The sequence below is a fragment of the Sphaerodactylus townsendi genome, linkage group LG07 (genome assembly GCF_021028975.2).
Source record: "Sphaerodactylus townsendi isolate TG3544 linkage group LG07, MPM_Stown_v2.3, whole genome shotgun sequence".
Lineage (NCBI taxonomy): Eukaryota > Metazoa > Chordata > Lepidosauria > Squamata > Sphaerodactylidae > Sphaerodactylus > Sphaerodactylus townsendi.
The window spans coordinates 50,350,354-50,377,752 of NC_059431.1; the positions used below are offsets into that span (position 1 = coordinate 50,350,354).

The 27,399-nt window shown below is 42.5% G+C and overlaps 1 protein-coding gene across 5 annotated transcripts; it reads right to left on the minus strand.

Annotated features, from left to right (window-relative positions):
• Positions 1-248: 248 nt before the first annotated feature.
• On the minus strand, positions 249-15,628 carry NUDT12 (nudix hydrolase 12). 5 transcript variants are annotated; one of them, XM_048503902.1, is made up of 7 exons: positions 15,519-15,628; positions 12,604-12,812; positions 10,976-11,583; positions 9,764-9,931; positions 6,655-6,768; positions 4,278-4,477; positions 249-1,445 (listed from the first exon to the last, which is right to left on the minus strand). In XM_048503902.1, the coding sequence occupies exons 2-7, from the start codon at positions 12,807-12,809 to the stop codon at positions 1,335-1,337; spliced, it is 1,407 nt and encodes a 468-aa protein (XP_048359859.1). In that variant the 5' UTR covers positions 12,810-12,812; positions 15,519-15,628; the 3' UTR covers positions 249-1,334. The 5 variants fall into 5 exon arrangements, with proteins under 5 accessions (XP_048359859.1, XP_048359861.1, XP_048359857.1 ...); XM_048503904.1 differs by lacking the exon at positions 15,519-15,628 and adding an exon at positions 15,158-15,219; XM_048503900.1 differs by lacking the exon at positions 15,519-15,628 and adding an exon at positions 14,936-15,219.
• Positions 15,629-27,399: the final 11,771 nt, after the last annotated feature.

Below are 27,399 nucleotides of genomic sequence, written 5' to 3' on the forward strand. Positions count from 1 at the left end.
TTACCTTATGCTCTTCCACAAATAAACTTTATTTTGACTGAGTGCAAAGTAGTGTGTGGCTACAGAGAGGATAATAGCTGTACTGGTCAACTTTGAAAATATCCATTGCAACAGAAGTGGCATGTCAAATAATGGGCAGTTTTGCATTTCAAAAGGAAGGTAACTAAATGTCTCCCCTTGTGGTGAGAACACTTAGAAACAGTAAAAGGTGGTTTAATGCAAATGCTCTGTAGAGAACCAAAAGCCAGTTTTGCAGCATCTCCATAGGATACAACTTTATTAAAGTCTGTGATTTAGCAATACAAGTTAAAAACTAGTAAATGAAATGCAAAGGATTCATACAAGGTAATAAGACAATGTCATAAATGTGGTCTCAATTCTTACTAGCAATGTAAGATTTAGCAAGACTTTGATAGGGTCCTGTTTTCAAAATTATGCAGTGATGTAAATAATACAACATGTTCTGTTTCCCACATTATAAAGCTGCACATGCAAAATACTAGGAAGATTGTGCTGAAACAGGTCAATGCCTGCCTGCCAGTTCTTCAACCCTCTGTCAAGCTTACATTTCTAGACGCCTCTGCAAGCATGGGATGGGACTGAGGTCAAATTTGCTGATTCCTATTCATTTATTGCTTGGCTTTGTTATCTACAGCTCAAGTCTACACCATCAGAAATAACAGAGAGGAAGGAAAGGTGGTTTGGGTACAGAGCAATCCTCAAATACAGTCCTGGGAGAAACCACTTCAGAGTGGCTTTTCTGACAACTTACAGTTGAGAGATATTAAGGTATAAGAATTCTAACATCTATCACAAAGAGGATACCTTGCTGATTTCATACTGTCCTTCTAAAGCTCTCTTTATTCTCATTCGCTTTCAAAAAAACAGCCTGAAATACAGGCCTCCATGTATCAATTTTATAGCTCTGCTTCAATACATAGAAGAACAAGCTCTTCTTAACCTCGTTCAGCCTAGAGAAAGCACATTTTCTTTTGTTCTGGTTCTGAGAAATGGCACTGGCACGGAACATTCTGACTCAGCCCCTTGACTCAATTTCTGCAACAAAGCAACAGCTTCAGAAAGTTCAATCAGACACTGGTAAGGAAAATATGCAACAATAGAAGAATTAAACAAATGAAATGAATTTTTTTTTAAAAAAATCTAGGCAACGTTAAGACTTTTTCATAAGAGAACAATGTGTGAAAACATATTTTAGATGGCTAGCAAATTAAACATCCAAAATACAAATGCTAGATAATATACCCATCTTAAATCCCACATACTGACAACTATTGAAAGCTGTGATATAAAATTGGCAACTCATCTTCTTGGATTTAAAGGCTAGCATTCATTCCAACCCAGTGCTTTATCAGCTGATGGGCAATGGCTTGATGTGGAGGAACAAAAAAAGCACTCTGGTTCTTTTTATTGAGAAATTCCATAACCTGTAACACAAAAAACATTGCATCAGGACAAGTCAACATCCATTCAAGAACATGTGTGCAGATTAACTGCACATTAATTGATGTGTTTTATGAAGATCAGTACACAACTGTTTTAAGCAAGATGTGCAATAAGATTTATCTTGCTTCATAAATTATTTGAGCCTCTCCTCGGGCAAATGCAAGTTTATAGTTTCTGTAGTGTGTAATTACACTACTGAACACTAATTAGATAGTAGTTTCACTGAAACCATGCCCTCATAATATCACTACACTGTAAGAGCTTCAAGCTTCATTCTTACAAGCCACTGCTGATTTGATGGACAACTTTGGTCCATCATCCACAGATTAGATTCCTGAAATTCTGTGAGAGGAAGAGTTTTTTTTTAAAAAAACTGCTCTACATGTTGCCTGCCAAAATACTGGAAAAGAATCAAGGGTTTCTTCAGAAGCTATCAAAGCATGTATTTATAAAGTTTTCCTACAAGTAATTTGTTCACATACAGGAGGAAAACAAGTTAGAGCATCTGAAAGAGACATGTTCTTCTAAACTTCATTCAGAATTGATCTTCCTCTCTAGACTCTGCTGGCCTTATTTCTTGTACTCTCTACATTACTACTATAATGGGTTCTGCTTCAATTAGTGCAGATTGCAGCCCCTCACTTCCTTAGAAGATCTAGTAATTATGCATATGTAACACCAGTCTTCAAGCAATGATGTCTGACTGCTTTTGAATTTGATTTAAGATACTGAAGGGCTTTAAAAAGTTGAGATCCATGGCACTGCACCAACATAGCTGAAGGTCTCTATAGTGATGCTTGTGCCACCTGTGCTGCTCTAAGAAGTCTTTTTTTCAGTTCCCCTATCACACGTGGTACACTCTGCCTCTGATTGTGACTGGGAATTTCCATCCCTTGCCCCTGTCTTATGGAATGAATTGTCAGGGGCAATGCAGAAAGAATGGAACACTGCTGGTCCTTGTAAGGCCTGCATCACTGTTCTCTTCCCCCCTGTCCTACCTCTAGCACATTTTGTCTTAGGAAGAAGCTTTAATTTGAAATACTTTGTTTCTTGTGGGCATGTGACAAATGTGATGGGAGGATTTTTGTGCTTAAATATATGCCTTGTTGTTCTTTTAATGATATTGTATGTCTTACTGCAAGTTGCTTGGGACCCTGTAGAAGGCCAGGGGTTACGTATCTTAAATGAAGGAATACATATAACGCTTGGATTTTAGTTAGGAATAGGAAGACAGATTTAGTTAGGTATAGGAAGACAGATTCTAATCTGGAGAACTGGGTTTGATTCCCCACACCTTCACCTGAATGGCAGAGACTTATCTGGTGAACCAGATGTGTTTCCATACTCCTACATTCCTGCTGGGTGACCTTAGGCTAGTCACAGTTCTTTGGAACTCTCTCAGCCCCATGTACCTCACAAGGTGTCAGTTGTGGGGAGGGGAAGGAAAAGGAGCTTGTAAGCTACCTTGAGTCTCCGTACAGGAGAGAAAGGTGGGATATAAATTTAAACTCTTCTTCTTCAGACTTAAGAAAAAAATCAGGTAAATAAATTAAAGGACGTTTAAATCCTTTAATTTATTTACCTGATTTTTTATTAAGTCTAGCAAAATGGAAACAGGACCAAGTAGGGAAGTGGGAGGCGGATTACTTCATGGTATGGTAAGGCTTTCTAAGGGAATGAGACTAACTCAGAGATGACCTGGAGATCCATCTAGTCAAATCTCAGAAGCTGAGCAGGATCAGCCCTGGTTAGTACTTGGATGGGAGACCACCAAAGAAGTCAAGGACTGCTCAGACCCAGGCAATGGCAAACAACCTCATGCTTCGAAAACCCTATATGGTCACTGTGAAGTCAGCTGCAACTGGACAGCACTTTTGACCACCATCAGTCTCTCAAAACCCAAGAGTTGGAAAACTTTGTACAATGGGAGTGGGTTACAGATGATATCACCAGTATACTTTGCATCTCTTGGGTACAGGTAGGGAGACATTCTAAAGCAGAGTCCAAGACCCTTTCCGCACGGGCGTGAGCAGGGATGCGTCGGCACAAACAACGCCAACACACACCCCTGGAACCGTTCGCACAGACAGTCCGGGTAGGGATGCAGGTGGCGGAGGAACCTTCGCACAGGCTGTGCTGCCCCCGAACGCCGTACCTCATCTCCTGGCTTCCGACGGGTCGCAGAGGCCAGGGGACAACCCCCCCCCTTGCAGGCTGGAGTGGCGGCTCTGGAGTCGCAGGCCAGGGGGGCATGTCCCCTGGCCTCTGCGACACGCCGGAAGCCAGGAGATGAGGTATGGCGTTCAGGCACGGTGCGGGAGGGGGGGAATGGTGCTTTCCAGCCGCTGCTGTTCGCACGGCAGCGGTTGGAAGACAGAAGCAGCGTCTTCACGCCACTCGGGGGTGGCGAGGCCAGCACTGCTCCAATGCAGAAGCGCCCGCTGTGTGAACCCCTCCCCAGGGATGGTGTTTTTGCCGTCCCTAGGGCGCTCTATTCCGCCCGTACTGAAAAATCCCAAGAGACATTCTAAAGTAGAATGACAAAGCTACAGAAACGCAACATGTATTTGAGGAAGACAAGCGTTAAAAGTATCTAGGCAACTTATTAGTAAGATATACAAACTCAATAACGGAACAACTGTCTTTGCCAATGGGTTTAGCAACACATAATTTTCAATTTCTGTGTGATCACTGTACAATAAGGAGAAGATGAAAGCTCATTTGTTTGCCTGAAAAGTGTATTCATATTGCATGCCCTAACTGATACAGTTAGAGGGCAATCAATAAGGAAAAGAAATTAAATTGAACTTTACCTGTTCTCTACTGAACCATTGGGCATCTTCTATTTCAATGTTATCAACTTTAATTTCTGTAGACACTGCAAATGCTATGCACCCAATCATCAGAGAGGAGGGCATTGGCCATGGCTGACAAGAGACATAGCGAACCTGACCCACTTTAACTCCACTCTCCTCTTCTACCTCTCTTCGAACAGCATTTTCAATTGTCTCCCCTAATCAAAGAAAGAAAACAGATAGCTGACAAAGCTTAAACTGAGGAATATATCCTATACTTTCAAGTGAATTGAAAGGTTTGTAGTGCTCTTGAATAAATATCCATAGGGATACATAGACCAAAACACAAGTCAGAAGATAGAACAGTGTAGCCCAGAGCAAGCAATATTTCCAAAATGAAAATATATCTCTACAAAAACATCAGGGCATGTCAATATATTATTTTATCACAGAACTGCCCTTCCCCCTTTTACTGTTCATTTGAATATACTGAACAAAGTTCAGGAACCCCAGATTCACAGCCCTAAAAAGCTGTCCCTTTGAAGTGGACAGTGAAACACTTTTTATATCTTCTTGAATTTGAAGATCTATTCTTTCTATTATTCTGAACAAACTCTTAAATAGATAATACTCTGCTCCACATATCATGAAGAGAACTGTGCATATTAGTGCAAAAATAGGACAAATACTTATGTCAACAGTGTTCAGTGCTCCACTTTTAATTAGAGAGAAGTATGAATTCAACATGACCTACGATTTTATAAGTTTCAAAGCTCAGTGCAATTTTATCCAAAACTCTCATTTAGATTGCACTGTGAATACCTTTGTACCTCAAAGCAAATTGACAGCTCCAGTCAAGGGCTTGCAAAACGTTGAGGGAGGCAGCTACAAACTATAAATATGCCTGTCCTAAATGTTTGCTTAATTTTCCCTCAACCAACCTACTAAACTATACTCAACATCATCTGTGTCCTTATATGTTACTACTCAGAGTAACAAACTACAATAACAATTTTATAAGCTGGTCCACAACTAAACCAGAATCTCTGTCTGAGAAAAGACTGATCTGTTGTCAGCATCAGCAGCAAGATGCCACCAGAGAATACAGCCAGTTGCAGCTAACAATGATGCTAATGCTCTACACAGCAATCAACCCATTTTTGTACATGGTGAATACATGAAGCTGTCTTCTACTAACTCAGACTATTGGTCTATCAAGGCTAATATTTTACAATCTTCCTGGCAGCAGCTCTCCAAAGTTTCAGGCTGAGGTCTATCGCATCACCTACTACTCAGTCCTTCTAACTGGAGATACCTGGGACCTTCTGTATACAAAACAGGTGCTCCAACACTCAAGCCAGCTCCAGCCTGAATTGTGACAATGGGAAAACAGCAACCAGTATCATGGGCTGTTGCATCCTTATGGGCCTGTCCAAAAGGTTCAAGCTGGATGCGGAGCAACTGACAGCCATTCCTCTGCTCCATCAAGCATGCTGGACTTATAATTTAAAGGAGCATCCTGGCAACAGGATGTGGGGGGGGGGGGGAGAGATCGAATCCATGGAGGAGAGGAAACCAAGGTTTTGCCCCAGATGATATTGCTCAGTATAGCAATGATTACTTCTTGTTCACATCCCATGAGTAATTTTGGGAGAAAAAAACCTCCCCCAAAAAGAAGCCTCTTCACTGATCATGACAGCCAGCATACTGTTGTGATTAAGTCAGAGTATGATCTGGGAGAATGATGTTTATTTCTCCACTCTGCCATGGAAACTTGCTGCATGGGCCAGTCACTCTCTCAGACTAATGTACCTTACAGGGCTGTTGTTCAGAGGACACAATAAAGAAGGGGAATGATTTTGTGAACCATTTTAGATCCCCACTGAAGGGATTAAAAGACCCAAGGCACCTCCTGTTTCCTGGCTTAAGAAAGTCAGACTACCGGAACTGGAATAAGATACTGTAATAATAGGGCTTGGGTAGTAGAATTGTAGCTAGTTGAAAAAGGGAAGGGTGGAACACAGATAAGAGTTCTGTAACTAGGGATATCTAAACTAATGGGTCAGCTACAACAAAGACCTATCCATACCCCACCAACTTAGAACGTGGTAATGAGAAATCCAAAGTGCCACCAAGTTGAGATTTCAAGAGAACTTTCACTAATAGTGATATAATACCTTCACAAAATCCATGTGTATTAGAAGACAGGGGAATTAAAGTATAAAGTAGAACCTTCGCAGCAGTGTATACATGAAGCAAATACAAAATAAACAAATAACTGAAATACACCCAACAGGATTTCAACTATCAAACGGCAAAAGAGTAATTTTATTTTTAAACACCCCTGGGTTAGAAGTGTTAAAAAATGCCACAGCAGGAATGAAAAAAAACTCACCAGGCTCTACAAATCCAGCAAGGCAAGTATACATGCCTGGATGAAACCGTTTTTTCCTTCCCAGAAGACAGTGGTTACCATCTGGATGAATCACTGGCATTATCACTACAGGATCTGTAATACAAAGAAACTAATTCATATTTAAATAGTTTCAAAAGACAGCACATAAACACATAAACATACTCTCACTAACTCTTCATATTTCCTTCAAAAACCTGGAATCCAATTCTCTAAAAGCCCTGTAGCTAGTAATCTAATTGCAGGGTTTTTCCCCCCAAAATACTTATTCACCTGTTTTTATAACAGATGCCTGGCGGGTGTATTCTTAAGTACGGTAACCCAAAAGTGAAATTCAGGAGATAAATTACCTGCAACTTCAGCAGGCTTTTGGTAAAAGTACTGGAATAAGTGACCTAGTTACACACCCCACAAAAAGCAGCAACTTAATCAGCAGGAATTCTTGCCTTCAGCTCCTTTCAGCCACAGATTAACAGGCCAGGAGAATAAATTTCCAGATATAAGTGCAGAATTTGAAGTACAATAAAAGGCAACAGCCCTAACTGCTATGTCACACCAGCAACTTTTCCAAGTCCCATTTGCAGGACTTGAATGTTACATTTTGCTCTCCCTTTCTCATTATCTCCATTCTGTTCGAGTTTTCTTCTTCCTCAATCAGACTTGTTTTTAATTTCTAAAGAAAAAATGAATCTTTTTCCCGTGCATTTTCTCTAGAGATTGGCTGAAGAAAGGAGCATTCACTGGCTGAGGTATCTTAAGAGCCCCATCCACAGGCCTTGGCAGCAAGATGTGGCGCTGCCCCACTGCCTCCTAAAGGACTTTCCAACAGCACAGGTAGTGAAAAGTGCAACCCCCTCCCCCTGTCTCCAGAAAGCCCTCCATTGAGCTAAAGCCCTAAAGCCCTAAACTCCTGCCCGCTTCTCCCCAGCCCGCCACTCCCCCCCATGTCAAATTGGAGTGCCAGAGGAACCTCATTGTGACCCAGACTTCCAGGTTTTGCTACCATGGAGTGGCCACTAGCCAGTGTGTCAGCCTCCTCCATCAGGGTAAGTGCCCTGGGTAGGGCAAATGCACAAGGAACAAGGCCATGCCATTCTCCCAAGCCCTTTTGGCTCCCCACCTCTGGATGGGGTTCTAACTCAGTTAACTCTTTTTAATATCATGGGGAGAAAATTATGAAGACAAAGAATGGCTGGGCAACAGAAGTGCCAGTTCCAATAACGTTGCTGCTGCCATGGATGCAAAATTGCCCACACATACCTGTACTAACACTGGTGACACCAGGCTGAAGATACATGATGTAAAACTCAAGGGTGCTTTGCTGGCATATGCACACACATGAATTACTTCCCAAGGAAAAGTAAGACCACAGTTTTTTAGCATTTGAAATCAGGACTTCCTAGGTTGTTTCTGTGAATTTTTTTTTCTCTTCTCTAATTCTGTACTTTTGTTTTAACTTCGTTGTGGATATTTCTTTTTAACTTTTCTAACTGTGGTGTGTGAAGCACACCTCCTTTTGCAAGATTTCTAACTCTCCAGCCAGGGAGAGTGTCCGTTAAAGAGCCCTTTGGCCCTGGAATGGGTTACAAGTGCAGTTTTCCACTGCACCGGTTCACCAGCTCTTTCCTGCAGCCTCCTCCTGCTGCTCATTGCAAGCAAGAATTATGCTCTCCAGCAGCTAGAGAAGAACTGTGGGCAGAGGCTAGTGAATCAGAGTGGTGGGAAGGATGATGGCTTCATTTTCTCTAATTCTTTTGGACCTCAGACACTATCTCTTGGAGAAGACTTAGCAACTCAGTTCCTTTATACTTCAACAGTCCCCTTACTTTCTGCATTCTTCCCTTTCTGTTGATTTTTCATCTTGCATTTTTTCTTCCTGTCAAGATGACTGATATGATAATCCCATTAGGTAAATACGTTTCAAAGACTCATGACCTGGATGTGCTGTAAGACATCCAGCAGGAGTGCCAAATTCTGCTGACTGCTAGTTTTGTCAAGGAAATGTCACCAGAAACACAAGTGTTGGCTCAGCGGTCTTGTACATCTTATTCTGCTCACAATACTTTCCTTGGAGTAGGCATCTGAAGATTTAAGAATCACTCACAAGTGACTTCATGTAACTTTTCTTAAATGGGTAGATAACTCAAGAACAATTGGAAGGTAAACAAACAAAAGGGGGGAGAAACGATGGTCAAATGATGCACTAAGCTGGAATAAACAAATTACTGAAAAACACGGTGCAATACAGACAAAACAAGAAATCCCATGTGATAAAAGCTACTGATAACTGGCTCGTGAAAGCACTGAAGAAATGAGAAACTTTCTTTGCTGAGTTTTTCTCATTAAAGTCCTTACAAACACTTGTAGTGCAGTCATAATCCTCTATTCTGTTGATGCTGTCCAGCAATTTTATCTAAAGCAATTCAAAACAACTCACAAACAGGCTGCCAGTTCTACCCTGTTTCAATAGCCTTCATCAGCGTACACAGTTTTCACACTGGACCATGTAAGCTTCTCGGCAATCATACTATGTATGGAAGATCTGCTACAAGAACTCCCAGTCTCTTTGGAACAATCAATATGGCAATAGTTACTCATCCAATATTCCCGGAGAATGTATACCAATTCAAATGTCATTTGGTGAATAACTGATTCTGAGTTCAGAATAGGGTTTATAAAATTATTTGTCATTTATTAAAGCAAATAGTTTGGTGTTCCTAAGCCTAATCCTACAGCAAGCTGAGGGAGAAGTGGTCTATTTTTGGTATTGTTAAGGGAAGGATTTTTATTCAGTAATGAAAACACTGTGAAGAGATAAACTTGTGTATTATGGACATCACAATATGCACCAGAAGCTATATGAAAACACTCTATTTAACTATACACACACACACCGACAGCACAAAGGAAAACAATGCTGTTATATTATTATTCTAGATGGTAACTCCACCCTTCTTTACCCTTTATAACATACAGTTTTGCTGTCAGAATTGTAGGACAACTTAACAGTTAAGCAGCACAGCAGACCAAATTATGGTTTTTATTACTGATAACTGTTGTAGGCAGAACAACATTTTTGCAATCCTCTTACCAACTCTTGGATAGCATGTGTTGTGAACTCCTACGTGGCTAGAGCAGTCTTCTTTTAGGCACACTTTCTTGTATCCTCCATCTTCTAATTTAGTTGCACTACCACACGTCGGGCAGAACTGATATCGGCTATGCCAAGCTAGAACAGATCTTGCCTGGGCTACAATTCCTTAAAAATTACCACAAAGAACAAATGATCAATAGGCTTAAAAAACACATGCTCCAATATCACCTTTCTGATGTGGCAAGATAATCAAAGTAAATGATGCTATTAAAGTGGATACAGTTTATTATTTAATCTTAATGTTTATGTCTCATCTTTCTTCCATTGTGAACCTCAAGACAGTGCAACAGTGTTCTCAAGAGATCTGTTATCCAGGTGAAACTAACTAGACACTGATCTGCTTAGATAATTAACATATCACAGTTTAGATGACAATCTGGAACTAATCATATTGTCTTCACAGATGGAAAAGGTCTAGTAACATCAGGTGGAATGTAGACTGTTCCACTCAACCATGACACTTTTGGGAATAAATGGCTTTCAAATATATTTCAAGATCTTGAAATCAGCCACACTACAGTTACAGGAATTTGTAGTTCAATTACAAGAATGTGTTAAGAGCAAACAGAAGTCATTAGTAATGTAAGTCAGCCCTGACTTGACACATTATCTAAAGAGGAACCCCCCCACCCCTAAAATCAACCTTTTGACTAAGAACAAAGAAGAGAAGACAACGAAAGACAACAAACATGTGGCATGCTACATTCACAGAGAATGACTGCAGTGTTTAATTTTTGGAACTGATTTGTCATATGAAGTTGAAGAGGAGACCAAATGCGATCTTCGTCATAGTAGTGAAAATTCCTATGCTAATTTCCTTATGCTTTCAATCAGAAAATGCCAAGTAGTATGTTACAGGTCATACCACTATACCAGGGGTAGGGAACCTGCGGCTCTCCAGATGTTCAGGAACTACAATTCCCATCAGCCTCTGTCAGCATGGCCAATTGGCCATGCTGACAGAGGCTGATGGGAACTGTAGTTCCTGAACATCTGGAGAGCCGCAGGTTCCCTACCCCTGCACTATACAAATCTAGTGCAAAAAGCACTCAACATGAACAGTGCCATAAGATAGCTTCAAACCAATAGTGTATCTTTTCCTTTTATCTGAAGCCCACTCCCTAAAATTAGAAGCACCAAGGACCTTACCAGCTTCATTTTCAGAGAACTGCAGAAGTGCTGGCATTGGTGGATGAACAAAATAGCAGTCTTGATGCTTCTGTATGAATTCCTCAGCAGCACTAGAATCTATACTGAGAACAAACCAAGCAACTAGTTCATCCTCGTCTTCATCTGGATCGTTCCCATTCAGAGTTGGAAGGATGCTGCCTTTCACCTGAGATTCTATTCCAAGTTCTACTCCAAGAAAGATCACAGTAGTGGTTTCAGTCTGTTCCAGGTATTCCTTCACATCCTCATAGCAAAGCTTTAGAAGTCTAACTCTTGGGTAATTGGAACTATTGTCACCTTCATTTGATACAGCCAGTGGTCTTAAGTTTGAAAAAAGAATGTACACAGAAGTTGGCTGTTTCTGTTTTAGGTTCAGCCATTTAGATTCTATCCTCTTCTCACTCTTTCTATCCAGAAATGTCCTGCAAAAATAGTTTTCATGTTCTCTAGCTTCACTGGTTAACTGGTTCACTGGCTCCTGCCCTTCCATCAAATTAGTAAGTAAGTTAGCGATGTTCTTATAGCCCCAGAATTTAGCAATGTCCAGTGCACTTTGGTTTGATTTATTGGTCACAGCCCTGTCACACCTTAGGGGGAAAAAGGGGGGGGGGAGAAGGAGTTAATAGGTACACCATTTAAATATGAACATTAGTTATTTTATATATAAATAACGAACTGATGAGAAATGAGTGGAATCTTGGGAACAGCTGACATAGCATAACAGTTTAGCTTTCTTGCCCCTCCCCCTTTCTTGATATTTTATCGAACAGTAAATTAGAACACTCTGAAAAATGCAAATAATCCATGGAAACCAGGACTGTCCACATTCTGTTAAGATAAAAGAGCAAATGTACATTTGTGTGCTTAGGGCTGCAATCCTATGCACAATTACTTGACAGAAAATCTGCCAAATTATGCAAAGCACTGGGCTATAAATACTATTCACTTCATCAAGATTGTAATTATGGATCTGAAGTTTTCAATGTACACTATTGTCTTAAAACCTATCATGTTAAACCACTCTACCTTAGGAGATGACTTTCCTATGCTAGAACATGTGCATATGAATTCCTGGCACTTTTATTTAAATACATCTCCATTAACAGGGCAGGAAAGAATATCTGGCTGAAGACCTACTAACCAATATCTGGCTGAAGACCTACTAACCAAGTCAAAGTCCTAGGGTAGATGGAGGGACACAACTCTATATACAAAAGTAACTTAGCAGAAGACAGTTTCATATCTGTATATTGCCTCTAAACACATCACTGAAGGTATCAATCTAAAAATGTGTTTCCAGTAACAGAACAGCTCGACATAAAAAGCGATTTAAGCTATTTCTAGAATCCAATCTTGATTTTCAAAGTCTGTATAGATTAATGCAAATTAAAATGACAACATTAAACAACACTGAATCACACATTTCTCCATAAAACAATTCTGTATCTTTCAGCATGAAGAAAAGTTGCAACTAACTCACTGCACCCCATCTATGGGGCATTCAAGGCCAGACATGAGCAGAAGTGGTTTGCCATGGCCTTCCTCCAGGTAGTAGCAGGGAATCACTTTAAATTATTTGAATAATTTATCTGCCATATTTTTCTTACCCCTTTTCAAGAAGAACTTGCACAGTCTCAAAGTGCCCATTTCTAGCAGCATACATCAAGGCTGTCCAGCCATTCTTAGCAGTTTCATTGATAAGTGATGGGAAATGTTTGAGCAGTGCTGTGAGCTGGATCTTGTCTCCGACAGCAGCAAAGTTGTGAAGCTCAGAAATCAATTGCTGTTTGGGATTCCTTTGAATATCAGCCATTATCTGTTTGGTTAAACAATATAACAGAAAGTTTTAAGAATGGGTAAATGTGAACTTTGTATATCTATTATGTTGCTGCATCAAATACAAAGAACAGCACAACTGAGCAGATGCCACTGAAAAGGCTCTGGGCCTCAGATGACTCAGCAAAACTGGCAGTGGAAAAGCAGTGTGTTGTTTTTCAGAAACAAAGTTTTCCAGTTAATGCTTTAAAAACAGTGAAATGTTGACTAATTATGAGTTGCACACACTACCCTTTTTACAATGGGTCCAAAAGGCAACAGGAAACATCCACAAAACCAGAGTATTTTCTGATGTTCATTGTATAGAACAGCATGGTAATGTAAACTAAGTAATGGCCCTTTATGTGGGTGGGTGATGGCAGTGGTAAATAACATGATTAGTCTGGAAAGTCCATTTTACAGATCTAATTTATGAAAATTCCATGCTTTTAATAAAGCTCTTATTCATCTGAACCTTCCTGCCTGGAATTTCAGCTTGACACTTGGGATGTCTACTGCCATGATGCTTAGGTTGGGGAACTTCTAAAACCGACAAAGGGAGCTTTGCATCTCAAAAGCTTATATCCCTAAAATCTTTTTAGTTTCTAAGGTGCTATTGGACTCAGATCTAACTATTCTACTGCATACCAACACAGTCACGCTCTGAAACTAACAGCCAAGTTCAGATGGGAGGAAGGTGGCGGAATGGGCTATGAGAATGGCACTGGCCTGCGCTGACACATCCACCCACCCCATCAGCATAAGTAGCACTTGCACTGGTGGGGAGGGCAAACAGGGCAGTGGGTGAGTGCCATGGAACTCCACAGTGCCCAACCTAGGAGATGCTGAGCACCTGTCAAGACTCAGATGCTGCACAGAGGCACCTGATATATACAGGAGCACAGACTGTTTGGTGGCAGAGTCAATATTTCTATTCTTATGGCCTTCAAGAATGACTAGTCAGACAGCCCAATCAAAAGCCCGAGGTGGCCAGGGATGGTGCCACCACCTCAGCACCTCCATAGAGCTTCCAGATGCATGGGGAGGCAAAAAGGAAAAATACCTGGTTACTTAAAAGTTCTCCATAGGCCTTACAGGTGGTGTAAATCTAAAGTCCAAGCCATGGTGTTCCTGGCCCTAAGGGCAGGGTGGAAGCTGACTAAAGTCAGCTCCACCCCCAAGAATGTCTTGGATGCTCCCACACACACATGCGAGCATCCAACTGACACCGACTGGAGGACTAGGGGTTCTCCACAATGACACCCACTTCTGGGTTTTGCCACTGCAGAGCTGAGGGCTGCCTGGTCACCAGTGTCTCAGCCCTCTTCACCACTGGGGGTGCCCCTTATGCCAGTGGAGGGGGTAAATGCACCACGTGGCCCTGGATTGCCTCCCCACATAGGCTTGGGTAATAAGATCCAGCAAACTATCATTTGCTTATTTAGAGTATTTATCAACCTAACTTTATCTTGACAACTTAATCTTAATCTTACTGCAAAATAACAAACTGTTGCTTCTTCTGAGACATACTGTTATATTCCCTCCTCCATTGCATCTCCTTCCTTTTAAAAAAAATACCATCTGTGTTCCCTCTCAACTGTATCTCCATTTGAAAAAACACCTTCTAGTGCCACCACTCTAGAATGTCCATCAATCACACTTCATTTAACAGGGAAAGTGAGGGCATTACACCTAAACGTTGGTTTCTGACTTCCATATTCATAATATGAATATAAACATACATTGTCTAGAACATACATATTCAATATTTAAAAAGATGTCCTGTCTTTTTCCTCCTAAATAAACAATATTCTACAACCACACACAAAGATTAGGAAAGTAGCTTAAAGATGTATCTTCTGCTCCCAATTCCTAAGCATGTTCTGCAGCTGGCAGGAGTCAGTCACAATGATTTTATGGAATTTATTTCCAGGTAATATGTAAGCCTACATTTAATGCCCTAAATGTCCAAATCTTGCAGAACTTTTCAGTGTGAGCTTTCAGTTCTGAATCATAAAAAACTAGCAGAAAAGAATGCCCCGATCATGTGCAGAATGTCATCTCCCTAGTTTCACTTTAGGCACAGCATTCTCATCTATTGCTAGGATCTCACATCCTTCTTACTGCAGGGTATCTTGTCAGCCAATACTTTATGTTTTGCAGACGCCTCTGGCAGTCACACCGAAGCTTTCGAGAGGTAAGTCCCCTTCAGAAGTCTCGCTAGAAGTGAAAATGCTCCTTTAATCGTGCGAGAAAGGGAAGGGACTCGGCCATTATGCGAGGTGAGAATCGGCGAGAAGCAAGCCCCGAGTCATAAGTCCAACGCAAGCCCTAAGGGCACCTTGCCTATGAAGTCTTGGCAGGCCCAGCTCTGGGTAACCCATTTCGAAGCTCGGCCAGTACCACTTCCTTCCGGAGTCGCGCGGACACTTTTGCCCATCACGTGTTGTGCAAAGGCATCATGGGAACTGTAGTTTCTTCGCTGGATTGGGCTACCCATTCGGCTGTTCTCTGCTTCAAACATTGACCTCTTCCAAATAATAAAAGATCGGTTTTTATTGTTTGCACTTTTTCTCTGTTGTTTTCTCATCTTCATGCACTTGTGCCTTATTTAAATATCTACCCAAACCATTATTTTAAAAATTGCCAGAAATATAGCTTATTAGCGGGGTGGATGCTATAAGGCTGCAATCCAATACACATTTACCTGGAAGCGCAGGGGCTCACGGCATGTTGATTCTCCTGGTTGTTTCCACCTTGCACCTTCCTAGTGCAAACCATTCCTCCTGTGCCCGGAAAACCCACCACAACCATTCCTCCTTAGTCAACCCTCCCCCCCCCCTCCCTAATTTGTGCTGAGGATTTAGCGACGAGACTATCGCATCCCGCGGGGCGGTCCCAGGCGAGGCATCCCTTGCAACTGGGGAGAAGGGCAACTCCAACTCCATCTGTGAACTGGGAGTTTTCTCCCTGGCTTGTCGCCCTTGCTTTGCAGCCGCCGGGCAGTTGCATTGAACGTGCAAAAGCTGCTTCCGCAAATTTGGCGCCCCAAGTGAGCATGGTACGTTTAACTTGCACTGACCTATGCTTCACTCATCACGACTGGATATACATCCAAGGAAACCCCATCAGTTTCTGGCTGCATGTTTATTTCTGGAGGAAGGGGATTCGAGAGTAAAGGAGTAACATAAAAAGGGACTCATTCCTAAGAGCCCAATATTTGTCTAGCCAGCCAGCAGGTGTTTCCCGCCCCGCCTGTGTTATTTAAAGCCCGAATTCGGGTTTCAAGAAACTGTAAATTGCAAAGTGGTGTCTCGCACATGGGCTTGCATACTCTTGATGTGTCAGGCGCGCACCTCTGGTACGCATACTTATTTTAAGCAAAATTAAGCAACCAATATTAATGCGTACAGGCTCATTAGCCTGAAAAATTGAGATCCTTAGAAGACAAAGTCTTTAATAATATTTTACTTATTGTTAAAAGTTCTATGCTATTTTTCTTGCCTTCTGGTCCTGCTCTGGAAAGGCAAGATGACGGATACCTTCTAATCATGTAAGGAAGGGGTGTCAAACTCAATCGCACATTACAACTGGTGCTGCCGGCTCTTGTGCTGTGCGAGCCGGCAGCACCAGGCTTGCAAACCCCCTCTGCCCTGCGAAGAAGGCAGCTGCTTCCTCCATTGGGCAGAGAGGAGATGGCAGCGGCACATGGAGAAGGTAGCTGCCTGCTCCATTGGGCAGAGAGGGGGCGGCAGTGGCGCCAGCGGCCTGCCTAGTGCTGCCGGCTCTCACACTGCGCCAGGCATACAAACCCCCTCTGCCCCATGGAGAAGGTAGCTGCCTGCTCTGTTGGGCAGAGAGGGGGCGACGGCCTGCCTGGTGCTGCCGGTTCTCGTGCTGTGCGAGCCGGCAGCGCCAGGCTTGCAAACCCCTCTGCCCTGCGAAGAAGGCAGCTGCTTGCTCCATTGGGCAGAGAGGAGACGGTGGCGGCAGCAACCTACCTAGTGCTGCCGGCTCTTGCACTGTTCAAGCCAGCAGCACTGGGCATACAACACCCCTCTGCCCCATGGAGAAGGTAACTGCCTGCTCTGTTGAGCAGAGAAAGGGCGGCAGCCTGCTTGGTGCTGCCGGCTCTCGTGTTGTGCAAGCCGGCAGCCCCAGGCATGCAAACCCGCACTGCCCCACGGAGAAGGCAGCCACCTACTCCATTGGCCAGAGAGGGGGTGGGCGCGGTGGCCTGCCTGGTGCTGCCAGCTCTCATGCCGTGCGAGCCAGCAGCGCCAGGCTTGCAAACCCCCTCTGCCCCACAAAGAAGGCAGCCGCTTGCTCCATTGGGCAGAGAGGAGATGGTGGTGGCGGCAGCCTGCCTAGTGCTGCCGGCTCTTGCATTGCGCGAGCCAGCAGCACCGGGCATACAAAACCCCTCTGCCCCATGGAGAAGGCAGCCGCCTGCTGCTCCTTTGGGCAGAGAGGTGATGGCAGTGGTGCCCTGCAAACCTCCTCTGCCTGACAGAGAAAGCAGCCGCCTGCTGCTCCATGGGGCAGAAGGGGGGTGGCTGCCTACTCATTTTCTGCCCCCTCCCCGTGGGTCCTCGCGCAGCAGCCACCTTCATGCACCATCATACCTGCAGGATAAGCACCATCATACCTGCAGGATAAGGTAAGTGGTGATGCAGGGGGTGCAGGGAGTGATACAGGGACGAGGCGGGGGCTGAAAATTCGGAGACCACCCTGGGTGCAGTTTTGCCCAGCTACGCCTCTGCTTCAGGCCAACCTCCAGGTGAGGCCAGGAGATCTCCCAGAATTACAACTGATCTCCAGGCAAGACAGAAACATTTCCCCAAGGAGAGGGGGGCTACACCAGATAGTGGCTGCTAAAGTTCCTCCCCATGCTCCACCTCATATCTCCAGGACCATCTAATCGGGAGCTAGCAAGGCATTTTTCCACCTTGCAATAGCCTTGCAAGGTAAGCCAGGAGGCCTCCTTCCTCATTTTGCAGCAGCTTCTGTTCATCCCACATGGCAGCCTACCCTGCAGGTATGCACAGAAGTCAGAGCAGGATTCCCCTGGTGCAAAGCTGAATCTGGACCTCCCATTCGTCCCTCCTGCTCGGTTGCCTTACCCAAGCGCGACCAAGAGATCGGGGCGGCTCTTGCAAAAAATTCATGCAAAGCACCAGGAAACTCGGGCGGAGCGGGGCAAAAAAGGACACACCAACTTCTGTCTGCAAAGAGATGCCACCGGACTCGACTCGGAGGCGGGGAGTTTGCCAGTTTGGATGGGGGGAAAGAGGAGAGCTCACCCTTCATTTGGCTTGGAGAGCTGTAACTCATGGGCAGACCAGCCCCCCTTTTTGCAGGGATTAGATTCAAAGGAGCCAGGGCTGGGTGTGTGTGTTTGCAATGGGTCAGCTCTCTTACACAGGAGATGACTTTCCTCTCCGTTTTGGGTCTGCACATTTGGGGAGGAGTGTTGCTTGCAAAGGATTGCAAATTTTGCATGCAAATATGGTCTCCCTGTTTTTCAAATGCTAAGCTGCTCACAGCAGGCTCCTGAGCACACCCACCAAACCAGTTTCTGGGGCTGGGGCCAGACAATGGGATTTTAAGTGTGTGTTACATGGGCCAGATAGAATTGTATGAAGGGCCGGATGTGGCCCGTGGGCCGTGAGTTTGACACATGGTGCAGGGGTTAGGAGTTTGATGTGGTGTAGGGGTTATGGCTTAGTGGTTGAGCATCAGCTTTGCTTGAAGAAGGTCCCAGGTTCAATTTCGAGTTCAAAAAGGATCAGGTAGTGATGTGATGTGAAATATCTCTACCGGAGACCCAGAGAGCTGTTTGCTTGTCAGAGTATACAGTACTGCCCCTGGGAGACCATCAGTCTGATTTGGAGGGTGTGGACCAGTGGTGGGATTCAAATCAGTTAACTACTGGTTCTGTTGGTGGGATTCAAATAATTTAACAAGTGGTTGTTTACAAGCACCATTTTAACAGCCGGTTCTGCAGAAGTGGTGCGAACCTGCTGAATCCCACCACTGGACTGTGGATCCCAAGAGACAGAAGAATAAACTGAAGGTTTCCCGGGGAACTGGAATATTTTTAAACAAAAGAAGTGGTTACAGAGAGTGCAGCTGTACTGCAGTAACTGTGGAGCAGCTGGCAGAAAATCAGCCATCTGCAGTTGTGATTCTTTTGTTCTGCAGTATTTCCTCGTCTTCTCTTGCTGCTGTTATGAAACAATTATTTTCAGGCACTGTAATATAAAGGGACCGTGCCAAGCACACAGGCCTTCATGAATGGGTGCCATTGTAAACATTAAAATTGTTGGGAGTGTTTGTTTCACCAGCATTCAGATTGTACTTGATAATTGAATATATTGTACCGTGTGTTGTATATATGTTATGGACAAATTATGGTAAATTTACACAACTTTAGACCCCCGCCCTGTGGCGAAGTTCCAAGAGGGCGGGGGCGGGGGTGCGCCGTGCACTGGGCACACGCCTGGGGGCATGGAAATCGCCCCCAGGCCCCTCCCCCTCCCTCCACAGCGCCCCCCTGTGGCGCCCCCCTTCTCCCCATGCCTTAGTTCCTTTCCTTTTTGAGAACTTTTTCAGGCTGCAAAGGCCTGTTCACATCTCCAGGGATTTCCCAACCTGGTGTTGGTAATTCTATTTCCTTCCCATCCAAGAGCAAAAAACTACAATAACATAATATTTTCTCTGCCCATCTGTCTTAAGTCCCCCCCCCCCCCCCCCCCCCCCCGAGCTTCTTCTTGGAAATCCATAGTCTTTCTGCACAATGGTGATCAAAGCAGCTTACAAAATGGGGGTGCGACCATGGGTCTCCCAGACCCTGCTCTGAAGTTCTAACAGCTATACCCAATATTCCCTGTAAGCCATGTAGGCACCAAATTGGTGACACACAGGTTGGGCCGCTGCCCGGTAGGGAAAGCTTTCATTGGTGGCTCAGTTCTGCTCAGTGAGTGGTAAGGAAGCCTTACAGGAACTACATTGGCTATACCACACTGATTTTCATAGTGTAACTGCTGTTGAACAGTTGCAAGTAGCCAGGCCAAGTTGCGTGCTTCGCCCTGGCAGTGGCAAGCCTTGAAATGGGGTAAAAGTGCAAGAGGAAGCTATATTCCCTGCCCCCTGCACAGTGTAATTCTCCCTATCAGGTCTAGGTCTCTGTGGTGAACTTTGACTAACTTTCCACCTGGGAACATGGGACAAACTCTGTCAAGCCACAGCTGAGCCAGAAGAGCCTGTTTACAAAGTAAGGGGAGCCTGTCTGTGTGGGGTGGGGGGAAATCTGAGAAAGAGTCCATTTGCAAAGTTAAGTTAAGCTAACTTTTTAATGTGTGAAAGTAAGTTTTTTCCCCATTCAATAGGCTATCTGTGGTAAATTGCATGTAGGAAAGACAAGAGGGGATTGCTGCCTCAGAGGCCGCCGCTAACCCATCAACAGTTTTCTGGAGCCCGTTGTATTTCTTTGTACTATGAGTTTTACTGCTAGTTAATTAATAGCAGATTCATTTCACTAGCAAACAGAAATCATCGAAATGTTGCATTGTCTTAGCATGGTCTTGAAGCAGTAGCATGGTCTTCAAGGATTCAGTGTCATCCTGAACAGAGTTGCTCCATTCTTTGTCATTTGAATTCCACTCTGTTTAGAATGGTACTGTTGGGTTTTTTTTGAAGAGTCACTGTAATAGGTCAAGTTTTCATTATAGTCTGTTCACTGAAAATGGAACAGTAAAAATGATGAGTGTATGAAAGACACATGTTGCCAATGGTAACAGGGTTTTTTTTTTGTAATGCACTATAATGGACTGACCTATTAATACTTTGACTTTTTTTTTCTTTGACTGGGAACAATCAGCTGAAATGCCTTTAGACCAGCCACCTCAGAGTTTTTCAAAAATTACTACATTGTTGTATTGTGGCAGAAATGGGTTGTATCCATTATTATTTTGGTTCAGTTTTACCCAGTTTTTTCCCCTTACTATTGCTGTACCCCACATAACTTTTGTCCATACAGGCTGCATCATTCCTAACATAGTTTTTTGGGTGGTCAAAGGGGCCTAAAGTTCACTGGCACAAAAGCTGGTTGGGTCCAACCCAACCAATTAAGCCCAGGAAGGAAGTTAAAAAGAACACATTTATTTTAAGGCATGTAGGTTGCATCCTATATATATTTATTTGGGAGTAAGTCACATGCACATAGTGCATTTTACTTCTGAGCAAACATACTTGGGACCGGGGAGGATGTCTCATGCATATACTGTAGACTATTCTTTAAGTTGTACCATTTTTTTGCAAGTAACCTGATGGCTCTGGGCCATTCAACAGCAAGTCAGCCACTGAACTGAAGCTTTCTACCAGTAGTAACTATTCTTAAAATCTTCTTTTTGATAAGTGACTTATCTTTTTGGTAAGTCACTTATGTAACTGGCCCAAGTCACTTTCAGTACAACCTTTAAATCAGTTACACCTTTCTAAGTCCATTAACTTTAATTCTTAAATTACTTATGGTTTTGGGGGAGGAAGGTGAATTTTATGGAGGCAAGGGTGCCAGTCACTAAGAGCAGGATCTTAACTCTGCTTGGAAGAAGCAGGAATGTAGGAGTATAGAAACATATCTGATTCACCAGATAAGTCTTCACCACACAGGTGGAGGAGTGGTGAATCAAACCAGATTAGAATCCACCTGCTCTTAACCACTACACCACACTGGCTCTCACCATGCTTAAGTCAACACTATATAATAGCCAGTAAATGTAGGGAATAAATAAATAAATTTATACTATTATTCATATGAATGCTTGTGAGCATCTTTGACTTCCTATCCGCCTTGCCCTTGAGTCTCAGTGAGAAAGGTGGACTACAAATTAAATAAATGAATAAATGTAAATTTTCATATACTGTTACTTTTGATGTTGTTGCAAGAAATGAGACTGAATCTCAGTTCTCTCTTCCTTGCCCAAGGACAAGATCAGTCATCAGAGCTGCTGTTCCAATAGTCAATAGTTCTAATAGTTAAAAACAAAACACTTCTGTATGGCCCAAGAATGCTGTTCAAGAGGGATTTTTTTGTGATGGCGGGGGAAGTACAAAGTGGATAAAGCTGTCAGCACACTCTAATGAAAGATCTTAATGGTCACTAATGGAATACATCTGTGCCTGTGCAAATGTGTTCTGGAAAAAAGATGCAAACAGATGTTTTCTGTGGAAGACTAGAGTCTAATGGGGTACAGTTTGCAGAATTGCAGGATGCCTATTAGGAAAAAGATGGCTCAATCATGGTTCCATGAAGAACAATATATTATTATTATTATTATTATTATTATTATTATTATTATTATTATTATTATTATTATTATTATTATTATTATTATTTTATTTTATTGATACAAAAACAGTTATACACAGCAAACAAGATAAATATGCTGGATTTTGTATTACATCACACGTCGGACACTTCCCAAGCATCTAGGACTGTGTGATGTATTGACGAATAATGCGTGCAGAGCCGAGTAGGGTTGCCTTTTGCAGCTGACATATGGTGATTTTGTCAGTGCCAATTGTTTTTAAGTGCCGTCCAAGGTCTTTAGGCACTGCACCCAGTGTGCCGATCACCACTGGGACCACCTTTGCTGGTTTGTGCCAGAGTCTTTGTAATTCAATCCTTAAATCCTCATATCGTGTTAGTTTTTCCAGTTGCTTCTCATCAATTCTGCTATTATTATTATTATTATTGATACAAAACAGTTACACACAGCAAGCAAGATCAATATGCTGGATTTTGTATTACATCACACGTCGGACACTTCCCAAGCATCTAGGACTGTGTGATGTATCGACGAATAATGTGTGCAGAGCCGAGTAGGGTGGCCTTTTGCAGCTGACATATATTGATTTTGTCAGCGCCAATGGTGACACAAGTGCCGTTCAAGATCTTTAGGCACTGCACCCGAATAATGCCGATCACCACTGGGACCACCTTTACTGGTTTGTGCTGCAGTCTCTTTGTAGTTCAATCCTTAAATCCTCATTATCGTGTAAGTTTTTCCAGTTGCTTCTCATCAATCCTGCTGTCACCAGGAATTGCAGCATCAACTATCCACACTTTCTTTTTTTTCCCACAATGCATTGAGGTCAGAATTATTGTGTGTTCCAAAACTTTGTCAGTCTGAATTCGGAAGTCCCAGAGTAGTTTTACGTGTTCATTTTCAGTGACCTTTTCAGGTTTGTGATTTCACCAGTTCTTTGTCACAGGCAGATGGTAGTTGTGGCACAAGTTCCAGTGAATCATCTAAGCAACAGTATTATGCCTCTGCTTGTAGTCCGTCTGTGCGATCTTCTTGCAGCAGCTAAGTATGTGATCTATTGTTTCGTCTGCTTCCTTGCAGAGTCTGCACTTGGGATCTGTAGTTGACTTTTCAATTCTGGCTTTGATGGCGTTTGTTCGAATTGCTTGTTCTTGGGCTGCAAGAATCAAGCTCTCAGTCTCCTTTTTCAAAGTTCCATTTGTGAGCCACAACCAGGTTTTTTCCTTGTCAATTTTGTCCTCAATTTTTTCTAGGAACTGTCCATGGAGAGCCTTCTTTTGCCAGTTTTCTCTTCTGCTTTGCAGTGTATTTTTATGGTATTCACTCTTTGTCTTTTGCACTTTGAGCAGTTTTCTGCTGTTGACTTCCATCAATGTTGGTTCTTCACTGTTTTTCACATAATCTGCCAGTGCATGTTTCTCTTCTTCCACCGTTTGTTTCACTTGCAGAAGCCCTCTACCTCCTGATTTTCTGGGTAGGTAAAGTCTGTCAACATCACTGCGCGGGTGTAATGAGTAGTGGATTGTCATCAGTTTTCTGGTTTTTTCTGTCCAGATCATCCAGCTCTGCTTGTGTCCAGTTCACAAGTCCAGCAGTGTGTATCTGATGGCCAGGTATGGCTCCAGGTGTTGATAGCCTTGATCGCGTATTCCCCTACCGCTTTTAATTCTCCTGCTCTCTTTCAAAATTTTTCTGACCCTTTTGGACATATACTCTCTGTTGACCACATTTTCACATGTCCATGACTTGATGTTGTCCAGCTGTAGTATTCCCCAGGTATTTATAGGATTCAGGTTGATTGTGCACTTTATGGTTTTTCCATTAGGGCATCTCTATGCCCTTACTGTCAGTAATTTTCCCTTTCTTCAATGCCACTGTGGCACATGTTGTCCAAGCGGCGTAAGACTCCATACTAATGTCATTGCTGAAGATTCTGACTGTGTTGGTCAGTGACTGAATTTCAGTTTCTGATTTTCCATAAAACTTAATATCATCCATGTACAATATACAGCAAGTGGGAGATTTTGGTGAATTTCTTGCAGTTTGATAGCCCAGGGTTTGTTTTTTTTGTAGAATTGATTGACGAATTGGGATCATTGCAATGATGATGAACAACAATGGTGACAAGTGGGATCACCCTGGAAAATTCCACTCTCTTGATGGTGACAGTTCCGTAGCTTAGGTTGCCCACCGAACAACTCAGTTTTCCAGTGTTTCATTGCATTTTGAGGATAAACTTGCTAATATTTTCACCAAAACCCCAATGACATCCAGACATTTGATGATCCAACTGTGTGGCAGTGAGTCGCAATTCGCTTTTTTTGTAATCAAATCCACAGTTGTATACAGGTTTGTTTTGGGCGGGAAGGCTTTTGCAGTTCTCCAGTATCATCATTTTATCAATCAGAAGCCCCAGTGATCTTTGGTGCCCCTACTTCTTCTTTTAATAAACGCTTTTTTTGTTCTACTGGCAAAATGTTATTTGTGCCTCCAAGTAATCTTGGATTTGATCAGCAATTATGCCCTGTCAGCAATGGATTTACCCGAACATTGTAAGGCAAAACCACGTTATTGGCCCGCTGTAGTTTCCTGAGTATTGTCCCTTTTGCTGAATCTTTCTGTATCAAATATGTTTTCCAGTTACCATTATCCATTCACTGAAGAATGTTTCCAGTTTGCAGCATTTCGGTATTGAATTGTTTTGCAGCCGGTATTTTGAAGTGCAGAGCTGGAGTCAGATTCATTTGAAGCCAAAAATCAGCCATACAACTGAAATCATTGCCAGGTGGATGTCCAATTTTTGAGCTTTCTTCCACTCTTTTACTGATCATTTCTGTTGTTCTTTCCAACTTTCTCCTCTTGTTGTTTGAAAATTTCTTTTCAAAGTCTTTTATCCACCCAACATTTTTTGTTGCTTAGCCTTCTTTTCTGTTTCCCCACAAATCTTTTCCAGAATGTATTTGTAGCTGTTTTTTCTGGTTTTTCATTCTGCACAGCTGCCTGCTTGAGTTCAGACTCTGGTAGAAATTAGGACATGCCTTTGATCAGATTGAAAAAAGTTGATTTTTTTTTGATTTTTTGTACTTTGGATGACTCTAGCTTCCATATCGTTCAATTTTTCTGGCTGTTGCTGTGATTTGTTGTTTCACAATTTCAAGTGCTTCTTCAATATTTTCTTGTGTTCAGCCAGTATTTTTTAATCAGGTTATTCTTTATTTTGACATTTTTCAGTTTTTGTTCCTTCATGTTCTTCAGATTGCTTTTGCATCTGGGATGCGTGAGGTTCTTGATTTTTTTAACTCCAACCTTGGATTTCTTCCATTTTGGTTTTCCAGTCATTTTTCTCTTGTGGGCTTCATAGTTTTTTGTATCCCCAATTCTTGTGTTACAATCACTGCTGTACTTAATATGCAAGCTGATTAGTTTCTTCCATTGATGTTATCTGGATAGTTCTTGGAGTGCAGCATCTCACATCTTTCATTAGAGTGTGCCAGATGTTTTCTTGGTACTGTTTTCAATGTTGGCAGTCTTTGCCTTTCTTCCTTTGATGCAGCATAGGTCAAAATTTTCTGCTTTAAGTTCTTGTTGCCTTTGTGGTCCAATGTGCCAGGTGTACGAAAAAGCGACCACAGGTTTTTCTTATGCAAAATTTCTGCATTTTCTTCCTGGCTCAAAATGTTCAGTGGACTCCAGATATTGATTAGAACTCCTACAATTGTCTCCACAGTTGCCTGTTCTACTGTTTCATGATTTTTCCATTATTTCTTCAAGTTCGACTTCACTGAACACCTTGTTCCCTGGATTATGAATAAAGCCTCTGGCTTCAGCAAGTCTCAGTTGTCGAGTTACAGTTGAATCTGGATATTCGAAGCTTCCACAGCCCGGTACATCCGCTTTTGGTAGCCATGCTTTTGGGGAGTTCGATTTATGGTAGCAGTTCATGACAGTTCGATTCTCTGACATTGAAAATTTCTGCCGCTTTGGTAGTTGTTTTGCTTCCAGTTGCCCCTGCAGGCCCATGCCCTGAATTTGCTTCAGCAATGGGTCCTGGTTCCTGTAGCCCACTTGTCGACGGATGTCCAGGTTCACCAGCACCCGCCGCGGTCCTTATTATCCTGGGCGACGACCGAGCCAGTATAGACTTCTTTTGAGTTTGTTTCACCATATTTTAATGGATTGGGTGCACTTAGTCCTTCTCCTCAATTGAGACCACTCTGGCATGGTTGAACCTGCCGGTAGTTTGCACTACCGCCAGCACAGCTCTCAACATCACAGAAGCAGTTAAGCCCCCTGCCAACGACAAGGCGGCACCCGGTGGGGGGATTATTATTATTATTATTATTATTATTATTATTATTATTATTATTATTATTATTATTATTATTATTATTATTATTATTACTATTACTATTACTATTACTATTACTATTACTATTACTATTATTACTATTGTTGTTGTTGTTGTTGTTGCTATTGTTATTGTTATTGTTACTATTATTGTTGTTGTTGTTGTTGTTGACAAAAACAGCAAACACATTGTATCACAACTACCAGATCACTGGTTGGTGTTGGCCTTCTATCCGCTTTGAGTTTTGCCCTGAAACTTAGGAAGATGTGATGTATCGGTGTAAAATGTTTGGAGATCCAAGTAGAGCAGCTTTCTGCATTTGGCAGACAGTGATTTTATTGATGTTAAGTTGTTGCAAGTACTGTCCCAGGAATTTTGGGACAGCACCCAGTGCGCCAATCACCACTGGGATCACTGCTGCTGGTTTGTGCCATAGACGATTTAGTTCAATTTTTAAATCTTGATATTTTGTAATTTTTATTAGTTGGGTTTTTTTAACCCGGATGTCATTGGGTATTGCAATGTCAATAATCCACAATTTATTGTTCTCGACGAAGGTAATGTCTGGTGTGTTGTGCTCCAGTACTTTATTTGCTTGAATTCTAAAGTCCCATAATATTTTGGCTTGCTGATTTTTTATCACTTTTTCGGTGTTATGTTCCCACCAGTTCTTGGGTGTGGGAAAACCATATTTCAATGAATAATTTTGGCAACTGAATTATGCACGATCTTCTTGCATGAGCTAAGTATGTGATCCACAGTTTCATCCAATTCAGTACAATCTGCATTATTATTATGGTAGATATCACAGCTGCCAGATCTTTACAATAATTCAATTCAAGCCTTTATTGGCATTCCATGTTACAATAAAACAGTTGTCCATAAAAAACAGATAAATACGTCAAACA

Bases quoted from the DNA above. Each gene is read 5' to 3' on its own strand.
- NUDT12 (XM_048503902.1), bottom strand. From the start codon at position 12,809: ATGGCTGATATTCAAAGGAATCCCAAACAGCAATTGATTTCTGAGCTT. The intron at 11,584-12,603 runs GTAAGAAAAATA...TTTCCCCCTAAG, and splicing joins CAAGTTCTTCTTGAAAAGGG to GTGTGACAGGGCTGTGACCA. The intron at 4,478-6,654 runs GTGAGTTTTTTT...TTCTTTGATTAG, and splicing joins TGCTGGATTTGTAGAGCCTG to GGGAGACAATTGAAAATGCT.